The sequence below is a fragment of the Cervus elaphus genome, chromosome X, assembly GCF_910594005.1.
Source record: "Cervus elaphus chromosome X, mCerEla1.1, whole genome shotgun sequence".
Classification (NCBI taxonomy): domain Eukaryota; kingdom Metazoa; phylum Chordata; class Mammalia; order Artiodactyla; family Cervidae; genus Cervus; species Cervus elaphus.
Window position 1 is genome coordinate 71,624,296 of NC_057848.1, and position 21,215 is coordinate 71,645,510.

The 21,215-nt window shown below is 46.9% G+C and overlaps 1 protein-coding gene and 1 pseudogene across 5 annotated transcripts in view; both read right to left on the reverse strand.

The window, feature by feature from the left end:
- Window positions 1-21,215, reverse strand: part of LOC122688978 — a 735,084-nt pseudogene that overhangs the window by 389,278 nt on the left and 324,591 nt on the right.
- The window catches only part of LOC122688971 (melanoma-associated antigen 10-like), a 34,412-nt gene that overhangs the window by 1,843 nt on the left and 11,354 nt on the right, over window positions 1-21,215 (reverse strand). Inside the window, exons 1-2 of one of the 5 annotated variants that reach the window (XM_043894992.1) lie at window positions 597-789; window positions 182-303 (exon numbers count right to left, since the gene is read on the reverse strand). The exons of 1 other annotated variant lie outside the window; for it this stretch is intronic. Coding sequence is in view for 1 of the 4 variants with exons in the window: in XM_043894988.1 (XP_043750923.1) it covers window positions 2,213-2,256 (44 nt within the window). In the remaining 3 variants the exon portion in view is untranslated. Of the gene's footprint in view, window positions 1-181; window positions 304-596; window positions 790-818; window positions 859-2,212; window positions 2,309-21,215 lie in introns of those variants that run through there. 3 more of the 5 variants (XM_043894988.1, XM_043894991.1, XM_043894990.1) reach the window with 3 other exon arrangements.

A 21,215-nucleotide genomic window follows, 5' to 3' on the forward strand; every position in this document is an offset into this window, starting at 1 on the left:
TAGCTCCCTTGTAGTGCCCACCTTTCCCCGGCCGCAGCCTGTACCCTGCCCTTTGGGGGCCTGCAGAGTTACTCAGAACAAGATCCGAGTCTGAAGGGAGAGCGCGAAGGGGCTCCACATGCGGCCGCACGTGACCAGGGCTTCCCGCGGGTCCTAGGCTGGAGAGATGCTCGGTCCTCACCTCACGTCCAGCCTGGACTCCCAGCACTGACCACGAGGGTGGGTTCAGCTCTGTCCGGGTAGTCCACCATCTGTGGACCTGAAGCCTCCGCCCTCTGCCTGAACACCTCACCTCCCGAGCTCCTTAAGCCAGAAGTCGAGAAACTGTGCATCCTGTTCAACACACTCTGGGACCTCTAAGACCCCCATCAAAGGCAAAGATCCCTGCCTGTGTTGGGGTCTAACCACCTCAGTCCTTCCTTGCCTGGAGCCTGGATTCCAGGCAGGACCCGGAACTGGTCCGTCCTCCATTTTGAGGCCCCGCCGCTCTCACCCGGTTCCCAGTCATGTGGCACGAGGTCGTCCTGCCTGGGGACTACCTGGGTCCCCTCTGTTCTGGGGTCCGGCTCCCCTCACTCCTCCCTCAGGGTCCTCACCTGACTCCCGGTAGGACTGGGGCTCTGTCCTCCCCCAGTTTGAGGCCCGGCTCCTCACACCAGGTCCCCCGTCTCGCTGAGACCCGGAAATCAGAAAGTCAGGACAGGCGCAGTGTGCTCTTCTCACCCCAGGGTCTCCCAGGGCTGATGACATGGGCAGGGATCTGTGGGGCTCCAGCAGTCCTCCCTGGGGGTCCCCTCAGTCCTCCCTCAGGGCCTTACCTTGTCTCCGAGTAGAGCTTCAGAGTCTCTCCTCTCCCCAACTGAGGCCCCGCCCCTTATACCCCTCTCTGAGACCCGGATGTCAGGAAGTCAGACCATGCCTGTTGTTCTCGTCCTACGTCACGGCCGCCAAGGACCGACAACAGAGACAGCTTTCTCTGAGGTCAAGGGCCCCCTAGTCCCCTCTCAGATACCTCAACTTGTTACCCCACAGGACCTGGAATTCTCCTCTCTGCCCACCTGAAGCCCCACCACCTATAGCAGTTCCCCAGTCTCTCTGAGACCCGGATGTCAGGAAATGCGGCATGTGCTCATCCCACTCTGTGCTCCCTGAGCCCACTCTGTGTTGGGGTCCAGGTTCCCCTCAGTCTTTCCTCAGGGTCCTCACCCAGACTTCTTCAGAGTCTACTATCCTCCCCTTCTCCTTCTAAGGCCCGCCCCTTATATCAGGTCCCCAACCTGTCAGAGACAGGGATGCCAAAGTTAGGGGCATGCTACCAAGTGCTCATGCCATCACCAGCAATGCCTAGGGATGACAGCAGGGGTGGGATCCATGGGATCCTTGTGTCCTCCTTGGGGTCCTTGTGTCCTCCTCGGAGTCCTTGTGTCCTCGTCAGGGTCCTCACCCAGACTTCTTCAGAACCTACTATCCTCCCCTTCTCCTTCTAAGGCCCGCCCCTTATATCAGGTCCCCAACCTGTCAGAGACAGGGATGCCAAAGTTAGGTACATGCTGCTAAGTGCTCATGCCGCCATAAGGGATGCCTAGGGATGACAGCAGGGGTGGGATCCATGGGGTCCTTGTGTCCTCCTTGGGGTCCTCATTTTGAGCTCTGGAGGGTACAGGATGTCCCCGAGTTGACCCAAGGCTGGATCCTCACACCAAAGCCCTCATTGCTCTTAGACCACAGCTTCCAAAGCTGCTGGTCTCCTGGAGCAGTGGAATGGCCTCTACGAAGCATATGTGAGGTGCACACTGGGATATGAGAGCCCGTGGTGCTGGGGTTCCACCCTCCAGGGACTGGACAAACTCCACATCTGTCATCATTAGTTCCCCCACTAAGTAAGATACATGGCCCTGGAACCAGAGGGAGCAGTGACCCCACCTACCACCACTCCCAGTGACCCACAAGGGAACTTGTGCTTCTGGTCCCCCATGTAGGTTCTGCAGTTCCTCAGCAGGGCTATCTAGCCATTAGCCACTTCTAGCTATTTACATTTGACTTCACATTATGTTAAGGCAGAAGGCCAGGCCCTGGGACACACTAAGTACATTTGAGTTCACAATACCCAGTCTTATGTGGTTACTGGTTACTCTATTAATGGTGGTGACAGGACATGCTCTTCCCAAAGGGAGATGGTTCCCCCAGGAGATATCATAACAGTCCTACTAACCTATGAGCCATGGTTCCCACTTGGTACTTTGTGTTCCTCTCCATAGAGGTTCAGGCACCAGTTTCCCATCCACGTGTCTCCTCTTCTGACCCGGACCTGCCACATGAAGGGAAAGGGAGAGAAGGATGGATCCCAGAAGGAGGGCAGAGGGCGAGGACTCATGTGGTCCTCATGTGGTTCTGGTTGAAGCTCAGCTCCAGACTCCTAGGCTGCATCCTTGCCCCTTGCTCCCAGGGCTCTCCACCCTCCTCAGTTCATCTGGCTGTACCACCGCCAGGATATCATCCGCAGTGCCCAGAATTCAAAATGATCCTTCCTCTTCTACCCTGTCTACATCACAACTGTCATGGAGGGCTCTAGAAGAGAGTAGTTCTCCTAAAAACACCCACCTTCTGACTGTGCCACTGGGAGGAGCCCAGGTCCTCACCCTTGGCTCTGAATGGACGGCGCCTGGACAGATCTTCCATCAGTCAGTCAGGCAGGAGACCTTCCTGCCTCTTGGGAGCTCAGCCCCATGGATGTGGCACCACCTGCATCCAAAGTACCTTTCCATCCCACCCCAGGCATCAACACAAATGGGATGCTTTTCCCCCAAACAACATGCTATGGTTATTTAGATGAACCATTTTTTCTATCTTTGTATTAAAATCTTGGTGAATTATTCATGTATTTATTTCCAAATGGTTGTAGGTTTACATAAGGATCCCGTTTCCTGCAGGCAGCTTCCAGGAAGCAGAGGGAGAAGAGATGTGAAGAAGGACCTGGAGTCTCTCCCCTGCCCTGCAGTGTACTCGGTGCTCAACGGACAGCAGCTGATTGGTATAGCTTGTGATGAAGACAATTCCCTTCACGTGTTGAGGAGTTTCTGAGAAAGCCCAATGTGCCTTGAACCTCCAACTGTTTCTAATCACCACTCTCTATCATCAGCACTTTCAAATGCAAGATCTGATTTAGCTTCCAAAGCTTTTGTGAATGTCAGGGAGGGGTCCCCCGACTCCCTCCAGTGCTCTTTCTGCCATTCCCTCTGCAGTGATGCCGCCCACAGTCTCAGCAGACTGTGGTAGGCTGAACTATGGACCAAAATTGGACCCACAGTGAGTGAGTTGGAAATGTCAGACCTGCCTTGGTTTAATACAGAGGAAAGCATTCAGAGGTTTACAGAGATTTGACTGTTAGTGTGGATTTGGCATTGAAGACCTACTCATTCATACTGGGAGAATCCTGAAGACATACCTTTCCTAAGACTGTGAGAGAAGCCCCAGCACCCTTGAAGAACTCTCTGATTGCTCGTCTCTGCAGGCCAGAACTCAGAGTAGGAACTGCAGTCACTGAACTGGGAATCCTAAATGCAGTGGGAGTATTTAGATCCCCAGATGGCCGGAGCCAAGTGGCAGCACACAACCACCAAGGGCAAGGTGGGCCTGGTTACAGGAATGGAGAGCAGAGTCAAAGCACCAATCAGAACAGGCTGACTTGGGCAGCTCTATGGTTTTATCCAGTTGCTCATGATCTTCCTAGAAGTAAAAGAGTTAGGAAGCCCAGTAAGTTCTTACTTTGTCTGTATAAGTAGAGATGTCACTGGTCAAATGAACAAAAGTCTATTCTGAATCACAAAAACAGAGAGTCATAGCCCTTTGATCAATTCCCAGACTTGAGCCGTTAAAACTCTCAGAAGAAAATGCAGAGGTACATTTTTATGATGTTGGATTTCAGAAATGGATTCTTAGATGTGACACCAAATGCATGAAAAACAAAATGAAAAAAGACAATGTGGGTGAACCTCGAAAACATCATGCTAGGTGAAGGAAGCCAGCTACCAAAGACCTCATATTATGATTCCATTTATATGAAATATCCAGAATAGGGAAATCTACAGATAAGAAAAGAGAATTAATGGTTACCTAAGGCTGGGGCCTTCTCACATGGTGCAGTGGGAGACCCAGGTTTGATTCCTGGCTTGGGAAGATACCCTGGAGAAGGAAATGGCTACCCACTCCAGTATTCTTGCCTGGGAAATGCTATGGGCAGAAGGGCCTGGCAGATTGCAAAGAGTCAGACATGACTGAACGACTGAACACACACACACTCAAGGCTGGGGTGGGCTGGGGGGAGGTGGTGGTGGATACAGTGTCTGTGAATGTTCATCCACTTTGGTTCTTAGTGGCGTGCAGGAAATTTTCTAAAACGGACTGTGGTTATGCTTGTCTGACTCTCCAAACACACTCACAATGATTGCATTTTACACTTTAAATGGACAAATTTTGTGCTATACGAATTTGTATAAATAGACATATTTCAAAGAATATTTAAAAAGAAGAAGTAGAATATCTAAATAAAACTTAAAAGTCAGGATTTCGGGGACTTCCCTGGTGGTCCAATGGTTCGGAATCTGCCCACCACAGTGGGAAACACTGGTTTGATCTCTGGTCTTGGAAGATTTCACGTGCCATGGAGCAACTGGGCCAATGTGCCACAACTACTGAAGCCCATGCACCCTAGAGCCCGTGCTCCGCAACAAGAGAGTGGTCTCCACTAGCTGCTACTAGAGAAAGTCTGTGTGTCGCAACAAAGACAAGCACGGCCAAAAATAAAAGAAATAAATTTTTTTTTAAAGTAAGAATTTTGAATTATTATGTAAAAATTATTTCCACAAAGAAAAGCCCAAGTTCCAGCAATCCCACTCCTGGGCGTACACACCGAGGAAACAAGATCTGAAAGAGACACGTGCACCCCAATGTTCATCGCAGCACTGTTTATAATTGCCAGGACATGGAAGCAACCTAGATGCCCATCAGCAGACGAATGGATAAGGAAGCTGTGGTACATATACACAATGGAATATTACTCAGTCATTAAAAAGAATCCATTTGAATCAGTTCTAATGAGATGGATGAAACTGGAGCCCATTATACAGAGTGAAGTAAACCAGAAAGATAAACACCAATACAGTATACTAACACGTATATATGGAATTTAAAAAGATGGTAACGATAACCCTATATGCAAAACAGAAAAAGAGACGCAGATGTACAGAACAGACTTTGGGACTCTGAGGGAGAAGGCGAGGGTGGGATGTTCTGAGAGAATAGCATTGAAACAAGTATACTATTAAGGGTGAAACAGACCACCAGCCCAGGTTGGATGTATGAGACAAGTGCTCAGGGCTAGTGCACTGCGAAGACCCAGAGGGATGGGATGGGGAGGGAGGCGGGAAGGGGGATCGGGATGGGGAACACATGTAAATCCATGGCTGATTCATGTCAATGTATGACAAAAACCACTACAATATTGTAAAGTAATTAGCCTCCAACTAATAAAAATAAATGGAAAAAAAAAAAAAAAAAGGAAAAGCCCAAGTTCAGATGGCTTTAATTTTGAATTCTACCAAACAGTAAAATAATGAACACTGATCCTCACACACTGTGCCAAGATATTAAAGAGAGGGGGAACAATTCCCAACTCATTTTACACAGCCAGTATCATATGCCAAACTGAATAAAGTCATCACAAGGAAAGACAACGATAGACCATGACAAATGTACAAAATGCTCAACAATACGCTTATCAACTGGATCCAGCACCACATAACAGGGATGATACACTGTAGTCAAGTTGGGTTTATCCCAGATATGCAGTTGTTTTAACATGTGAAAATCAATTTATGCCATGTATTACATTAATAGAAGAAAGGACAAAAACCACAGGATTACCTAAATATATACAGGAAAAGCATTTGGTGAAATCCAACAGCCTTTTTTTAAATAAAAACTATTCAATGAGTTAAGAATAGAAGCATAATTTCTCAACCAGATTAGGGTATATATAAAGAAAAGCTTATAGCAAGCATCATACTGAATGCGAAGATGCATTCAATGATACACTGAAAATGAATGAAGAGTAAATTTTCTGGTATGTAAAATATATGTCAATATGATTGGTAGATCAGTTGTTCATCTTGGTCTCGTTGGTGCTATTTCTGATTGGTAGAGAGAAAGAGCAACTACTAGGAACTTATTGCTTGCCTCTCGGAGTGTAACTGAACTTGGTAGTTTCCATCACCATGGCACTTTCTCTTCCTTTCACCCTTTCCCACCCACCGCCTGTTACCCATAGGTACCATCTTGGCTGGGCACTGTGTGACCCTGGGATAAGAGAGCAGAGAAAAGCAGAGGGAGTCATATGTGGGGGAACAGGGCTGGGAGACACGTCAGTATGAGAGAAAGGATGCTTTTAGTATTTCCACAGTAGTTGTCAACCATTTAAAATTGGGAGAGGCCACATCAAAATCTGGATTTACAGCTCAATTTAAAAAAAAAAAGGTTCGGGGGGAGCACTAACAATACTTGGCCCCTGTGCCGGGCCGGTGTTTCTCCTGCAGCTGGGCAGCTTCATTCATTTTTTATCAGCCACCGAGAGCCCACCAGCATCTGCATTTGTGTGTTCCTTTTGTCTTGCCCTGTGCCACAACCTTCTGTTCTGGCCACAGAATGACCCTATGATGTCTCACATAGGACTGCACTTCACACCTGTGGGTTAGCGATGCATGCAGTGACCTTCCCCTCTCTCTCCTATTGTTAGCTCTTCTACGAAGCCTTCTCCTGTTCCACCATTCATATCTGACTTCACTTTTCAGTCTCTCTTCTGAACCTTGCTCAGATCTGAGTAGGCAAACCCGACACCTGCCTCTGCCCTAGGTATCTGCATGCTGTTCTAGGGCCTCCACTAGACTCTCATCCTCGTTTCTGTCTTACTGATTGCCATCTTGACTGCTGTACCCCCTAGATACCCTGTACACAGTAGGTGCCTGATATTTTACAGACTGGATGGTCCCGCTGGCCTGGCCTGATGCTGAGGAAGGAAAGTTGCTATCACCATAGGAAAAGATTCAGTACAGAAAATCATGGTACACTAACTCAGAGCAGTGACAAGTGAAGGAATTTAGCAGCAAAGACTATGGGGAAACACTCCTAGCTTGAACTGACCTAAGTCTGTTAAGAGATATTCCAATTCAGAGATGTGAAATTCACAACGTGGCTCCGCAGTAAACAATCTCCCTGCAATGCAGGAGATGAGGGTTTGATCCCTGGGTCATGAAGAGCCTCTGGAGGAGGAAATGACAACCCATACTAGTATTCTTGCCTGGGAAATCCCATGGACAGAACAGCCTGGCAGGCTGCGGTCCATGGAGTCACAAAGAGTAGGACACAACTGAGCGACTGAGCATGCAAGATCTCACTCAAACTGCAAGTGTCCTCCTTCCTTGCAACAGCAATGCTCTCCTGACAGTGGCTGGTAAGTGGCATGTTGGCAGCTGGGGGAGTGAAAGGTGATCTGGCCTGTGCAGCCAGTGCTTGCAAGTCTGACAATCACATTTTCTGACAACTCCATGGGCAAAGCGCTACTTCTCTCTCCCGCTAGAACAGGCTAGACTGCAGGGGTGGTATGCAGAGCACAGAAATCACTATTTACTGCCTGTCTCCACATGAGAAACCACCTGGACAGTAGGAGAAAGCCAAGAACAGAGGTTTGGAGGTGGGGTGGGGGCTGGGAAGAGAAGCCCTAACTTCTGTTTTCTTTTAAACAATTAAGACCAGTTTTTTTCTTCGTGGTCCTTGCTCTTCAGTCATGAAAATATTTCTTCTCCAGAATGAATGAAATCACGCTCCTAAGGAACTGAGAACAACTCTTGCTAGGTGAGTAACTAACTGGAACTTCCAGAAAGTCTCCACTGAAGAAATCAGGCTCGATTACTTCTGACTATGCGTGCGTGCTAAGTCGTTCATGGACTGTAGCCCACCAGGCTCCTCTGTCCATGGAATTTCTCAGGCAGGAATGCTGGAGTGGGTTGCCATTTCCTCCCCCAAGGAATTTTCCCAACCCAGGCATCCAACCCTCCTGTCCTGCAGCTCCTGCATTGCAGGAGAATTATTCACCACTGGGTGGTGGTAGGGGTTAAAGAACCGCTTGCCGACGCAGGACTGGACTGAAGCGACTTAGCAGGCACGCGGGAGCCACTGGGGAAGCCATTCCTGACTATGGATGACGCAATGACCCAGCATTCACAGATATACAAGGCAGAGGACCACAGCACCAGGTGCAGTGAACAGGTGGTGACTTGCCCCCTCCCCCTCCTGAAAGTGAAAATGTGAGTCTCTCAGCAGTGTCAGATTCTTTGCGACCTCTTGGAAGCCACCAGTCTCCTCTGTCCATGAAATTCTGGGGTTGCCATTCCCTTCTCCAGGGCATCTTCCACGACCCAAGGATCAAACCAGGGTCTGTCGCACTGCAGGCAGATTCTTTACCATCTGAGCCACCAGGGAAGCCCCTCCCCTTCCTGGGGATCTCGTTAATATGCAGATCTTCGCTGTGTAGATGGGTGGAGCCTGAGATCCCCTGTCTCTTCTCTGCACCCAGGTGATGGGGGTTGCTGCTGGTCCAGAACCATTGGTGGGCAGCAGAGGACAGCAGAAGTTGGGGTGGGGGTGGGGAGGGTGGGTTGCAATGGAGACAAAGCAGCCAGAGTGGGGCTTGGCTCACCCCAGGCACAGGTGAATGCACCCTATTGGTCCTTGAGAAGGCTTGGGATTTGTTCAAGCAGCCCTGGCCCCTCACGGCTACTTTTGGCTCCTCCCTTCTTACAGATCAGAGATTCCCTGGTGTCTCTGAATCGTGGTAAAGCACCTACCTGCAGTGCAGGAGACAAGGGTTCGATTCCAGGGTCAGGAAAATCCCCTGGAGAAGGGAATGGTAACCCATTCCAGTGTTGCCTCAAGATTTCCACGGACAGAGGAGACTGGCAGAGAGTCGGACACGACTGAGCAACTTTCACTTTTCCTTAAAGATCCACCAAAGGATGGTGACGGCCCTGGAATCAGTCACTGTGTGCAGGAAAAATGTCAGTGTTTAATGTTGGGCATGGGATGGGATGGGCTGGGACTAGCGTATGACCTTCCCTGCAGTGCCAGAGACGAGTGGGGTGGTCTTTTAGGGACGCCCTGGGGAACATAGGGGAGACCCTCACACGTCTCCCCAGTCTCTCTCCTCAAGGAGACCCCGGGTCCACTCTGGAGGTGCCCCGCAGTGCCTGACAGTTCTCCCTCAGCCTTAAGATTCTTTTATTCTCACCGGCCAAGGGCAGAGCCTCCTGGCTGCACCACACAGAAGGAGTCGCGGGGACTGGGGGTCCAGGGGACCTGGTGTCTCCACCAGACGGGGCAAGTCCTTGGCCCCATGTGCAGAGTTGCCCCAGGGATGCTGGCCCACAGAAGTATCCTCCCTTCAGGACGTCTCTTCATGGGTGCAGGTGGCAGCCCGCACTGCTCTCGTCACTGTCCCTCCTTCAGGATCCCGCGGCGCCCCCTCGGTGGGACCATGCAGGCCCTGGTTGCCCTAGTGACCAAGGCCATCTTCATGGCTCTGTTCCTCTTTGCTATCCTGCTCATCTTCTGCGTGATCCTGTGGTACATTTGCTGGGATCTGTACAATGACTCCATCTGAAGCAGGGAAAGCACTGCCTCAGCCCTCTGAGGCCCCAGCCCCACGACCCCGAGTTCGTCCCAGAATCCGTGTCTCTTCCCAAGACCCTGTGCTCTTCCTATGGATTCTGTGTTGCTCCCTGGGACCCCAAACCCTCTCCCAGTCCCGCATCCCTCCCAGTACTCTGGGTGCTCCCATCTTGACCCTGCACTTCTTCCAGAGACCACCTGCCCTTCCCTTGGACTCTGAATTCCTTCCCTGGACCGGGCACCCCTCCCTAGATTCTGGGCCTGTGACCCAATCCCAAGCCCCACCTCTCACCCCATGTGTTCCTCCCCAGGACCCTAGAGCCCTCTTACCCTGTTGCCCTTCCCACCCCCCACCCCCAACCAGGGTCCTCTTGGAAATCCCCAGGTCTTCCTGTTCTTCCCAAGACCCTGTGGCTCCATCCTGATCTGTGATCCTGAGCCCTCTCCCTGGACCCCCCTCTTCCTTGGAGCACTCTCCCCTCCCCCAGGCCCTGAGGCCCTCTCCCCATCTCTGAAATCTGCTTATTGCCCCTACTCCCCACCACAGCCCTGCATCCTCTTCTGACCCCACACTCTGCAGCTTTCTCCAGATACTGGAGAAACCTAGTGTCTTTCTTCAGAAACCCATAGCCCATTGGCCAGCACTCCTCGTCCCTCCCCAGGCCCAGAGCCCCCTCTCTCATGACCTTCCCAGGATGCCTGGGCCTTCTCCCAAGCGTGCCCTTCCCGGGGTCCTTCACCCTTCTCCGGATTCTGCCCCCACTGACCCCTGTCCCCACCCCCAGTACCTGCTCCCCTTTCCAGCTCCTGCCAGGTGTATGGGCTCACTTCACTGCCCCCTCCCACTCTGCTGTTGGGTTTTGTGTCTGAGCAGCAGGTGACTGAAGGCCAGTGGGGGGACTTCTGGTGCCCAGGGGCCTCCTGTCCACACCCCGTAGGCTTTCCACACTGCCCTTGCTTGTTCCTGGCATGGATGTGCTTTCCTCTCTCCCACAAGTAGAACTCCGGGGCTGCTTGATCCTATACACCAGCAAGCAAATCGTGATTTGACATGTCACTCCTGTGTCCTGAGTTGCCTCAAATGAGGTTCAGTCCCACAAACAGCTTCCTGGCACTGCAGCTGAGCATGACCCTGCAGATTAAAGGGTGCACCAGGGATGAATTCTTTGGTGGACATGGAGTAATACAGGCTGGTCCATGCTACTTGGATCAACCACTTCTAGTTTTGCTCTTCCAATGGGGTGGGTCCATCTGTGAGCAGGTGGTTAGCTGGAACTTGACCATGTGGACACTGGGGCATCATCCACTGAGGCTGCTCTGGGAGAAGCAGGTGGGAATGTGGGCAGGGAGTGCAAGGCTATTGACTTTGGTGGTCTTGGCATCACTCGGACATGAAAGTGGACCCAAAGACACGGTTAAGCAGGCTTGAAGTGAGTTCACCCCAGATTCTCCCTGCAGAGGCCAAGGGTGTCCAGCAGGAAGGAGTACTGCATCTCCAATGGACCATCTGGACAGACATGTGTAGGACAGTGCAGTTACATGGTGTTAGAGCTGGATTCCCAATCCAGACCATCTGATTACCAGCTGTACCACTGTGCACATTACATCTCCAAGCGTCTATTATTTTATCTGTAAATGGGAATTAATGACGGTGTCAGGCTTATTGAGGGGATTATGTGAAATACTGTATTTAAGCTGATAAACAGTCTTACATGCAGAAAATCTGCAGTTATCAGTGGTAGTTACTTGTGGACAGCCAAGCATCCTCTAATGATAACCTATTGTTTTACTTATTTTGGAGGCATAAGTTACATGGAGTAAAATTCACTATTTTCTGTGTACACTGCTAAGTTTTGACAAACACATTAAGCTGTGTAACTTCCACTACAAGCAAGATATGAGTACCTTCTATTGATAATCTAATAATAAAAATAGTTTCCTTTCCATGTCTTTAAGTCCAAGAAAAACAGCATCTAAAGCTTGTTTTGAAGAAACAAGGAAAATATTCATTTATATTTATGTTCAATATAAATGTTCATTACTTGTTTAATATTTTAGTGGTTTGAGATGTGCATGGTACTGGTTTACTACCCCACCAATGTGCATCATTACTTTTTTCACCAAAATTCATGATACTTTAAGTTACAAAGAGATTTTTTTTAATATTACCTAAGCAATAAATATAATTTCTTGCAAAAACAAACAAACAAAAAAAATCATACAGCCCAGAAGTGAAAGGAGCAATCATTCCATACAGCCCGCCCCCATCCTCCTCCCCAGAGGAAGTAACCCTGTTAACCATGCAGTTATTATGTTTCCTGCCTTTCTTTGCTCCCCGCCTTCTCTGTCTCTCACTCAAACACACACAGTGGTATTTGTTTATATTCTTAAAATTAAATGGGATCTACTTTAGATTTCAGAGGGCCAGGAAGGAATTCACAAGCAGAAAAAAGTCTCCCAAGAAAGTGCCAGGGCCCTGCTCCCCTGTCTTCTCCTCCTGCCCTCAGACACTGCTGGGGAAGGGACGCCGGTGAACCAGGTCTGTGAGCAGATTGCTTTGAACTTCTTTTGTGACATCCTCTGAAGAAAGGTGCTACAGGAACTGCAAAGTCTATTTTTAAGAGTCAGGAGGGAAGCACTGGGCATTTGCATAGAGGGCAGAGGAGGTGCAAGGTCCACATTTCTGGGTGACCTACTTTTTTTTTAATTAGTTGGAGGCTAATTACTTTACAATATTGTAGTGGTTTTTGTCATACATTGACATGAATCAGCCATGGATTTACATGTATTCCCCATCCCAATCCCCGCTCCCACCTCCCTCTCCTACTTCTTGACTGCCCACTTCCCCTGGGAGTGGCAGCCAGCTCCGTGCCTGTTGTTCTATACCTTAGGCAGCGGGGTGGAGCCCCAGAGTCACTGTCCAACGCTGCCGATGTGGGCTGCTTTTGAACTGGAGACTTCCTCCCCTTACCTACAGAAAGCCCAGAGCCTATCTCAGTGTTCCTGTCAGTGCTACAGGTAGTTCCTCCCTCATCAGCAGTGTGGAGGACAGATTTGAGGTCCTGGGAGTAGAGAGCAGTTAGAAGACCAGAAAGAATGAGGGCCTGAATTCAGCCCGTGGCCATGGGAGAAAGCGGGGTCGAGACATCTCTGCCTTAGAACTGGTGGACCTTGGTGGCTGGATGAGTGTGGAGGCTCAGGTTCTGGCGTGGGTGGGAAAAGGACTGGAGACATGAAGCCGACCCAGTTCTGGCTGGGTAAGAGGCCAGTGACGTCATTCACATGTCAGTGGCTCTGGGGAACAGAGGTTCCCTAGGTCTGTGCTCCTGGCTCCTGATAACATTGCCTCATGGATTTTCCTTCCTCTCATCCTACTGCCCAATGTGTCTAACCAAGGGCCTGGCTCAGAGAAAGAGCTCAGAGAGCAGTAGCCTAGTTATATCTCTCGAGGCTTTACTTGTAGCTTTGGTTTCTGCAGAGGACACTGGCTTTGTTCTCACTTGGCGAAGTTATTTGTGCCCATAGATGGTGTCTACGCAAACCCTGTGCCATATTGACCAGAAAATGTGTGAAAGTCAGCTTGTACACACAAACAGGTCCCTGCCTGACTGTGCAAACCAGGGGCTCCCCAGCTCCTAACTCAGCTTAAACAACAGCCTCTGAACCAATTACAACCATGTGTTCAACCGTGTGTTCAGACCAAGATAGAAGTCTCTATTTAAAGAAGGTAGTTTTGAAAATGTAAAACTAATTAGAAATCAATGTTTGTAAACTCTGCATCCCTCAGTGCAGACCAGTGAGACAGTGGTTATCCAAGCCCATGCAAAAGTTCTCCTGGGAAGTTAAGGAAGAAAGGTAAATATAACTGCTGTAAGAGCTTAAATCACCTAAAAAAGAGGGGACCTTTAACATGTAAAAGTGGGTTTGAGTTACCCAGATTTCTAAAAGGGGCTTGTAGCATCCCTGGTTATATGAAACAGCCCTCAGGTGGGGCCAGGTAAATGGTAAAAGGATGAAGAAATAAAGAGGGCTGTGCAGGGAAACAAGGCGAGCAGACAATAGGGAGAGCTGATTCACAGAAGATGAGCTGGGAAAACAGCCCACCAGAACAGCCTAGGGAACAAAGCTGGGGGAGGAGGAGAGAAAAACAGGCACTGTGGAGCCAAAGGAAATCAAACCAATAATGAAGATGGATAACTCATCCTAAGGGAAGTGAGTAAGGAGATGAGTCCTCAAAATACCAGGAGAAGGCTCCCAGAGACTTCCTGGGGCCAAACCAGAGATGGAGATACTAGCAAGAGAAAGGCTCTTTCCCCAGGGAGGGGGATAGGGAGGACCCCTACTCAAGGAGGTAGAAACAAAGCAGATCAGCAAGAACCATCCTCACCCCAGGATCCAAGACTGGAAAAGAAGCCTATGATGGGGGGCCCCCATCCTCCATGCTGGACTCCTCCTTGTTCCCTGGACAGGACATGGCCTCTCTGAGGATCATCTGCACTAGGAATCCCCTTATTCTCTCAGGCCAATTTCCACTAAGAGTTGACGCTCACACATCACCACGTCAAGGCAGCCTTCATCTAGGAAGACACTGTGGCCTTCCTGGCAGATTCGGGAACCTCTCCCCTGTGGCTTGTCTTCTCAGTGTGTCCAGCCACCACGCCCTCAGGATAAATAACCAGAAAGGAGGGAGAATTCAGCAGAAACAAAGAGCTAATCTGCCTGAAATCTGTGCCATGGTAACATGAGGTGATTCACCATGGTTTGCCTCAGTTGTATAAGGTCACACCCCAATTCCCTCACAAAGTCATGTCTTCTGACACAGAGGGATATGAAAACACAAGACACAGAAAGGGAGGAAAAAATTCCATAGTTCTTTCTCCACCTAAAGAGCTTTTCTGCTTCCTAAAGAATTGTAATAACAGAAAATCTGAGATCTAGGACCTGTTTTATCTTTAAAACATTTAAGACAAAGTATTAAGACAATCTTTACTACCCACCCCCACCCCACCCAAAAAAATCTCTAAAAGCTGTTGAACAGTTTCAACCTGGGCAAAACATTTCAATATAAAAGAACCAATAAACACACAGAGTCAGTACAACTCTGTGCTATGGTCCTGCTTCAGGGCAAGGGTACTGTAGACGGTGATGTAGCTGAGTACCAAAACCATAAACAGCATTTTTCATCTTACTGACATGCCCATCACTGGAACTCATCACTGGGCAAGGAAACTGAAGCCGTGATTATTCTGTTCAACTAGTTGTTACTTTGTGAATGTAGTTCTGGCAGGCACTTCAGAATATACTGTGACAAGATTGAGCAAGATCAAAGTGCCGCAAAAAGACCTTATAACTCCTGTGTAGAGACTAAGAACACTAAGGGGTGTCTGGGGAAATGGCAGGGCAGGAGAGAAGAAAACAAACTTTCAGGCAACTGTCAGAGAGGAATGTAAATTCTTCATAAAAAAAGCTCCTCTGACTCTGAACCCTTGTCGTGCAAGTTTATGCTTAGGGATGACACTTGGGTCACATTCTAGCAGTTGTAGCTTCTCACCCAGGGACCTCTCAGGACCTTCTGTGATTAATCCAGAATCAATTTAAAGGCCAGACCCCTTTCCTGCACTCCTCACCTCTTATGGTCTTCTTCAGTCACAAACTCATGTCCAACTCTTTGCAACCCCACGGACTGCAGCATGCCAGGGTTCCCTGTCCTTCACTATCTCCCGAGTTTACATAAATTTATGTTCTTTGAGTCAGTGATGCCATCCAATGATCTCATCCTCTGACATCCCCTTCTCCTCTTGCCCTCAGTATTTTCCAGCATCAGGGGCTTTTCCAAAGAGTCAGCTCTTCACATCAGGTGGCCAAAGTATTGGAGCTTCAGCTTCAGCATCAGTCTTTCTAATGAATATTTGGGGTTGATTTCTTTTACGATTGACTGGTTTGATCTTCCTGCAGTCCAAGGGACTTAACAGAGTCTTCTCCAGCACCACAATTTGAAAGCATCAATTCTTCAGTGCTCAGCCTTCTTTATGGTCCAACTCTCATGTCTGCACATGACTACTGGAAAAATCAAAGCTTTGACTAGATGGACCTTTGTTGGCAAATTAATGTCTCTGCTTTCTAATACACTGTCTAGGTTTGTCACTGATTTCCTCCCAAGGAGCAAGTGTCTTTTCATTTCATGGCTGCAGTCACCACATGCAGTGATTTTGGAGCCCCCTGACATAAAAAAAAAAAAAATTCACCACCCACTCATTGGTGGGTGGGCAATCAAAAATTGCCCACTCCACTCATGATGTTCTTTTCATCCAAGGCTACACCTTCTACCATCACTCTTCCCATCTTTTGGGAGCTCTTCTTGCACTCCGGTATCAATCAAGGGTCCTCTCAAAAGACAGCCTATCAAAGCTGTGTGGGCGAGGTTCCAAGACCCAGCATGAGAGACTGCAGAACACAGGAGTTAGGAATGACAAGCCTTTAACAGCTACAGGCAGGAGGGACCAGGGAAGACACAGCTCTACTGGAGACTGGAGAGAGCTGAAGCTGGTAATAGACGGTCACAGACACTGCTGGCGCTACACGGAAAGGAGAAGCAGCAGAAGGGACAGACACCCACCCCTGACTTCACTCCTCCCCAGGCCTTCCACTGACTGAACCCAAACCAAAGCCACATGGTGGGAGCCCTAGTGATGAACATCCAGAGGGCAGGCTCCAAGGGGTAGACTGGAACAAAATGGAGAGGACAGGGGATGGACAGAAAATCAGTAGGTGAGCTGCCATGGACCCTTTGTGTTTCAAATGCTCACGACTTTTTCAATTGCCAGTTACTTTGTGGAAAACAATCACGGGGACTTTCCAGTATTATTAATTCTAATAAAGATCTTATTGTCATGGTCTTCCATCTTGGTTTGTCCTTCTATCATGGAGGGGGCAAACAGAACACCAGGTAGACTCCTGACCTCCATAATTTTCTGACATTGAAGGGAATCAACTTTTAAGGCCCTTTAGACCAGTGTGAGTAAGTGTGGTTCATGTCCGAGTAGCATCAGCATCACCTGGAACTGCACAGAAATGTAGATTCTTGGGGCCCATCCATGACCTATGGAATCAAAGTCTCTAAGACTGGGGCCTAGGAACTGTGTTTTAAAAAGCTCTTAGGGGTTCTCATGTATGTATATGCTACAGTTTGAGGAGCCCTCCTTTAGACCCCATCTTTGACATTTTAGGGAGGACAGACCATGGATATCCTATCAGAGACCGTTCCAGTATAAGGAGTCCTTGACCCTGAGCTTCCTCGCTATGACATTTAGCAAGATACCAATGTCTGAACCTCGGTTTTCTTCCTTAGTTGCTGTCACTATAGCCAATAAAATCTATTTCAGCTTTTCAAAGGGCTTGATCTTGAAATTCCTCAGATTTGTCATTTCAAGAGACAATGATGATAGCAGTAATGACAACAGCAGCAGCTCATACTAAGCATTCTCCATACAGCCAGTTTCGTCTGAAAAGTGCGGTGCATTTTAACCTACTTCCTCTCCTACCCTGTGAGGTGGGCACTATCTTTGCTTCACAGATGGTGAGGTTGTGGCCTAAGGAAAAACTCAGTAACTGGTTGTGTCTGGAAAGTAATACCTACTTCTGAGCTACGAGAACAGTATAAGAAAGCATTCTGCAAATATAAGGCCTTATATAAATGACAGCAGTGTGAACAGCCAGCTACTGATGAACTGACCATGTGGGGTTTCATTAAGCTCTAACTTCATGGGATATTCAAGGTAGATTAGCCTATGACTAGCAGGCTTCTTTTTTTTAATAAGTCATGTGCCAAGAAGAGTAGAAATGTCAGTGTTTCAACGGGTGCTATTTGAAGATTTTTCATAAATTTGAAACAGTAGAGGAAAACAAATATTGCTGCTAATCTGAATCTGAAAAAATAGCTTTCCTTGATGACAAGAAATAGCAACAAAGCTCTTATCTGAAAGAAGATAAAACCACCTGGTAAGCTCTCCCCAGATGCAAAGGGCTGGTGACACAAGTTTTCTTCTGACACTTCTCCCAGAATTTTGTTTATGGCCAAACAAATGATTTAATCTTCTAGAAACAGATTCATAGGTAACATCATTTTTACTCTTTTGATATGATGGATTCTCGATTTAATCAGAATCTCCCTCCTCCTTCAAATGTTCTTTCTATTAAAGCATTATCTTCCCCTCTCTAACTCCAGAGATGAGGTTAATATTGAGACCCATCTTTCCCTCTGTCTAAAATATGCCCCCAAAGTGTTCTGGGGGTTGAGCTGGTGTCTCAATGGAGAAAGACCTTGGCTGGACAGACAAGGGCCAAGAAATTAAAACTGGTCCCCTCTCCCACCATCAACTGCATGATAAAATACTATTATTCCATTTTAGAAACAGAGACTCAGAAAGGTTATCTGACTTATTCACATAGCCGGTAAATGACAAAGCATAGAAAAAAAAATTCTTTTCTACTATAACAAAGCCAAACTCTATTTCAAAGGATTGAAACAGGCATCATACTTCCCCTGCTCTCTGAAAGCAACATCACACAATTTCTTTATTTTTCCTACAAAAGATTTCATACCTAAATTCACAACACAATATGATGGAGTGTACCATTTGTAGTGTTTGTTCTTTACAGTCAACATTTAGAGTGTTAGACCAAGCAGAAGTGATAAGCTGTTCACTTCCCTCAATAGTAGCAGGAGAGAGTAAAACAAATTTACAGTCGGCACCAAAGGCAAAAGTGTTAGGCAATCACAAGTATTTGCGTGTACACCTCATAACACCTGCAGGTAAATGATTTGACAAGGTCAAATGTGACTGAACAGCAAAACCATCAGCAAAATGGGGCTGGAGTGAGTTGCTAGACCAGTTAGAAAAAAATACGGGAAGACAACCAGCTCGATTGCAGAAGCCCTGGTTTTCTGGACTCTAACTTTAGAAAGGTTTGCTTTGCCTTTATCTGAAATCCTGAATTATATGTTTTCTACAGATAACACAAATGGTACAAAAAGCAAAGAAAAGCACTTTACAAGAGAGAAGCCAAAGTCTCATGAAAAAAGCCAATAAAACATAAAAAAGATTAATTGAATCCCAGAAGGTAAAATCTGCCAACTTCCCACACAATGTACAGTGACTCAAAGGCAAAGGCTACATCTATTGGTGTTTGTGTATATTCATGGCTATTAGTTTCAAAAAAATAAGAAATTCATATGGAAGTTTACCTTTTAAATTTTATGTAAAAAAAAAAAAAAACTGGAGGGAACCAATAATAAACTTTCTATGTATATAGAAAGTTCACCTTCAACATTATTTTAAACATAATCATGCTTTTTGTAGGAAAAAATTTATATGTATTCTCCTCTGTCATTTAAATCATTACCTAAGCAATTATCAGTGCTCCGATAAATTGTTAATATACTCTTCATTCAATTTTTCACACTTCACAAATAGATATGGATTTTGTTTGTATTTGGATTCCTTGGTGGCTCAGATGGTAAAGAATCTGACTGTAATATGGGAGACCTGGGTTCGAGGGAATGGCTACCCATTCCCATATTCTCGCCTGAAAAAATCCACAGACAGAGGAGACTAGAAGGCAACAGTCTGTGATGTCACGAAGAGTCAGACACAACTGAGTAACTCACACCTTGTTTGTAGGCATCATTTTACTTTATTTTTTTAACAGGATAAAATCAAACAACAGTTTAGTAACATGGGGGGCTTCCTTGGTAGCTCAGATGGTAAAGCATCTGCCAACAATGCAGGAGACCCGGGTTCAATCCCTGGGTAGGGAATATCCCCTGGAGAAGGAAATGGCAACCCACTCCAGTATTCTTGTCTGGAAAATCCCACAGACTGAGGAGCCTGGTAGGCAGTCCATGGGGTCGCAAAGAGTCGGACATGACTGAGCGACTTCACTTTCTTTCTTTTTTCTTTATACATGGGAGAGATCCAGAAGTGAGTGACCTGCATGCACCATCTTAAAGCTGTGATTTGCTTTGATATTTCGACAGATAAACAATGCAGCTACATTTAAAAAGTAAACGTGCCTTATTGTAGCTGTTTAAGATATCAAGATTTCAAGGTGGTGTGCATGCTAAGTCTCTTCAGTCATGTCCAACTCTGTGCGACCCTATGGACTGTAGTCCTCCAGGCTCCTCTGTCCATGGGATTCTCCAGGTGAGAATACTGGAGTGGGTTGCCATGCCCTCCTCCAGAGATCTTCCTGACACAAGGATCGAACCTGTGTCTCTTATGTCTCCTGCATTAACAGGCTAGTTCTTTACTACTAGCACCACCTGGGAAGCAAATTTTAAGATATACTATCGATTTAATTAAAGCTTTGAAATTAATAAAGTTATATACCATTAAAGGATCATATTCATTTTTAACATACACCCCTCTTTCAAAAGTAATAAGATGAAACAGAGAAAGAGACTGTAATCAAGGAAATACATTCTTTTATTTAGAGAAAGGATACAGCAGATTAGGTAAAACTTGTAATACAGAGCCAGATTTCATGGGTTCAAACCGTGGCTCCTCCACTTATTAGGTGATCTCAGGCAATCTAACCAGCCTCTGTGCACCTCATTCTTCACTTCAGACAAGAAGACAAAGAGAGTATCAGTCATATAAGGCTGTTATGAGGATTCAGTGATTAATGTTCTTAGAGTACCTCAAACAACACCAAGAAAATACCTCAAACAACCCCGAGATGATGAATGTTTCATGAGAATTTGTTAAATAACAGTTATCACCACCACAGCCACCACCTCCCAGGACTCACTGAAGCTTTCACTGCATTGAGGTGAACAATGTAACAAGCCAATAAAATGCTTTAATTTGGGGAAATATTTACTGACTGAGTGCCTGACACAAGCCCTCTGAAATGAGGTGCAAAATTATGCCTGCACATGCATTTTTCTAGGGTGCCATCCCAGATTCCAGAAAAAGCCTAGGATGAGGGGAAAAAAAAGTTGAGAGCTATTTGTTTCAGGTAATCACACCCATTAAAAGATAAATATGCCAAAGCTTAATTTTAGTAAAAGACACTTGAGTATTCTCAATGACTTGATTCAATTGTAAATGGATTCTTTTACTTCGATAGGTATGCACAGTTTCCCCTTCCTAATTTGAAGTTTCTTAAATGTCAAACAAGTCTCCATCAGAAATGTAAATCCTGGGTTATCAGAAACTCATTCTACCTCTTCTTCTAGTTTTCCAGTAAAGGTAGCTACTTGATTTGTATAAATCTCCAAGTTCATTTGCAATATGCAGCCAGTCAGCTTCCAAATCTCCAGAGCAATGGCTTCTGGAATGAGTCATCCTAAACTTTCCTGTTTCTTGAACAATGGCTTGCATTGTGGGGTGTTGACGGACAGCTGCTGCTCAAGCTATCACCAAACCTTGGGAGTGGATAAAGACTGATCCTGGAAGCCATTTACTTAAGACATTGGAAAGAAAATAAACTGTGTT